Consider the following 3,315-nt stretch of genomic DNA (forward strand, 5'->3'; position numbering starts at 1 on the left):
AAATTATACTTATAGCTAAAAATGATAACAAAACCATCAGAAAATTAATAAGTTTAATACATGATATAAATGATATATAGGTTTTCTGACTAAATGATTCTTTTTATATAAAAACATATATTTGTTTATTTCATTGTTGATAGTAATTTAATTTAGCTGTAATTAAAACTAATATCTAATATGATGATGTTTATAACCAGAAGAAACCCTGTATTTTTGCTATTTAACAAACAGACTACAGGGACCATTCACTAGCTATAGAACTAGTGAAATAAATTGTTGAAGAAAAAAAATCATAATCGTACATAAAAGTTAAGTTGTCAGAAGTTATGCAATGTACGAAACTGCAACGGGAGGATCGTCATACGATTTTTTAACACCGCTGATCACAGCAGTCCAGAATATTTTTTTTCCGAGTCCTTTTGTTTGCGATAAATAAGGCGTTGTATAAAGTAATGTACGAAGAGCACTTGTCATATGTTTTGAATTGATTTGCTTAAGCATTATCAGAACCATCGCATTTTTCCCTCGACGGCGTCTTCTTTCTTGGACAAGGTTAACTTCCCACTGGCACCATTCACTTTTAGCAAAGTTATTCGACATAATGACTACAATTTTCCAACTTTTATTCATAAACCTTTCAATGTTATCAACAATACCTTCGCCCAACTCGAAATCTCGATAATGAATACAGACTTTCAATCCTTCATCTTCTAGGCGTTTCAAAAGAACCTCATGGACCCATTTACGATCATCCGCGCAGTAAACAACATATACATCGAATTCGTAAGTTTCCGGTAAGTCCGAGCGAACAGATCTATGCTGGCGACGTCGATGAAGGTGATAGAGGTATACCGCATTACGAATATTGTTTTGACATTTCAAAAACAGCCCTACTATCAGAATAATCAGAAAGGCACCGAATAAAACAGATCCAATGATGATGTTAGTAGGATCTGAGTCACTGCAAGTCTCTTCTGTTGGCATGTAGTCTATTAATTTAACACGTTTGAGTTTCTCTGGAAAAGAACATTGGTATTGTCCCGGCCAATTTTTCAGTTTTGATGATAATTTGGAAGTACGTAGATAATCCACAAACCATTTATGGTTGCAAATACACCAAAACGGATTGAGTGATAAGTCTAATTTTTCCAATGATGCAAGCATACTTTCGGGAAATGAAGTTTCATTGATAAGGTTTATTGAATTGCCATTGACGTTAAATATTTTTAGAGATGTCACATTATGGAAAAGAGTTGAATTCCATCTACTTATGCTATTTCCTTGTAATGTTAAAGTATGAAGAAAGGGTTTGTCTTTGAAAAAATCGTCTGGCAATGTAGACAAAGATGTCTTTTGCAATGTTAATTTCTGTAAATTGTTCAACGGTGATAACATTTCAAGAAGAATATGGTCATCTTTTGGTAAATATTCCTTGTCATGTCGAGGGTTGTGAGATTAGGCAAAAATCGAAAAATTGATTTTGCGTCAAATCTGTCGTAGTCATGAAACCTGAAATCATTTTGTATAAACTCCAACTTTCGCAAAGAAACACAATTAAAAGCACGACTTTCAATTTTTGTAAGTTTCATATGACTTACTGAAAGCCTTTTTAAACTTGTCAATGGTAAAAATATATCATTTTCGATTGTCTTTATTCTATTACTGTTTAGTTTTAATTCCCGCAATTTGCCCAAACACATGAAGGATCTGTAAGTAAGCGACCTAATAGCATTATCAGTTAAAGTCAATATTTTCAGTCTTGGAGTAGCAGTTGAGCCATTTTTAGAGCAAAAGTTCGGAAGTAGCACTATTTGATTCGAAGTCATATCTAATTCTTTCACTGTTTGTAAACCGTTCGTGATAATCAACTTTTCAATTGTATTATTTTTACATGTGATCTTTTTCACTTGATGAAAGAGCTCGACTGAAGTGGCATCAAAAGTAGAAAGATGGTTAGAGTCCAACGAAAGTGTAGAAATATTAGCTCCAGCTAAATTCCTAAAAAGAGTGTTTGGGACATTTTCCCATCCATTGTTTTCGAATTTTAATATTTCAATGATAGACGAATTAACGCTGCGAAGGGATGTTTCAAGAGTTGATAGATTTAATTTCTCTTCGTATGAAATTTCCAGTGTTTTCATGATATTCAGAAATTTAAACGTGTCGTTCGATAAGGTTAGAATACCATTGTCTTGCAATAATAAATGTCTGATATTGATGTCTGTTACATTATAAAACGTATTTCTGTCCAGATGTAAGAAAGTATTCGATTTTAGCAGTAGCGTAAAAGAATATTCTGGGATTTTTGGAATGAACGTTAATGAAAAACACGACGTCCTATTGCAATTTTGAATACACTGACAGAAATTCTTGTAACAACTTGTCGATCCATTGACTAAACAAATCACAAAATAGAATATAATCCAACAAAGCATTGTGTGCTCCTCTGTAAACTGATAAAAACTGTGTGCAACAAAATTATGTATTAGACATAACATAAATATATGCTTCCGCAACCTATTTGAATTGAAATTGTACACAGTTAAATAGATAATCTTTCATATGATTTATGTCAATAAAGAATACAATGTTTACCTTTCTTTAAAATCATATGACAAGAGTTTAGGATGATTATGATGTTAAGGAAATTATTGAACCAATGCATAGATATATACTAAACTTAGTAGTCTGTGCACATTTTTTACATTTATTACGAATCATGCAATATAACGAATTATAAAAAAATATCTCGTTCGGTTAATGTTGATCGGAAGCGTTGGCTGCTAATTAACTTTTTGGTGTTAGTGCCGAAGTTTTTCGATCTTGACCTTGATAATCAATCAGCACAAAAGCATGGCGCACTTGAAAAATGAGTGAGATGATAAGGCGATAATTGTGGTTTTTTTTAATTTGTCATATGATTCAATTTGTTAATGAAACTTTGTCATCACAGATGTTAAATGATCTGGTATATTAAAATGTTTCTTATATAATTGGTTAATAACGTCCTCTTTCCACATTTGTTTACTTTTTCTTTCATTACTTGCGTTGTGTGATAGCCGAATGTCTAACAAGAGGTGTCGTGGTAAAGGTCACTGCATATGGAAAAGATGTCGGCTAATCAAAGTACGGGAAGAAATAAATTCAATAGCAACTACATTTCTGAAGATTTTGATAAAATAAAGAATTTTCTTTGAAAAGAAAGCCTATGTACACATGTTTTATAGTAAACCTTGGCCATTCAAGTTTATTCATTTTGTTTTACATTTGAAGAATCACATGACTTTAAATGTTGGAGATAAAACTACTTGT

General features: G+C 32.1%; 1 protein-coding gene across 1 annotated transcript; it reads right to left on the reverse strand.

The window, feature by feature from the left end:
- Positions 1-281: 281 nt before the first annotated feature.
- LOC127707620 (toll-like receptor 6) lies at positions 282-1,533 on the reverse strand. Its single transcript, XM_052212235.1, has one exon. The coding sequence runs from the start codon at positions 1,396-1,398 to the stop codon at positions 328-330; it is 1,071 nt and encodes a 356-aa protein (XP_052068195.1). The 5' UTR covers positions 1,399-1,533; the 3' UTR covers positions 282-327.
- Between the last annotated feature and the right edge of the window lie 1,782 nt (positions 1,534-3,315).

Source organism: Mytilus californianus, unplaced genomic scaffold, assembly GCF_021869535.1.
Source record: "Mytilus californianus isolate M0D057914Y unplaced genomic scaffold, xbMytCali1.0.p SCAF_7, whole genome shotgun sequence".
Lineage (NCBI taxonomy): Eukaryota > Metazoa > Mollusca > Bivalvia > Mytilida > Mytilidae > Mytilus > Mytilus californianus.

Excerpts from the sequence above, each read along its gene's own strand:
- LOC127707620 (XM_052212235.1), bottom strand. The coding sequence starts at position 1,398 with ATGTTATCACCGTTGAACAATTTACAGAAATTAACATTGCAAAAGACA.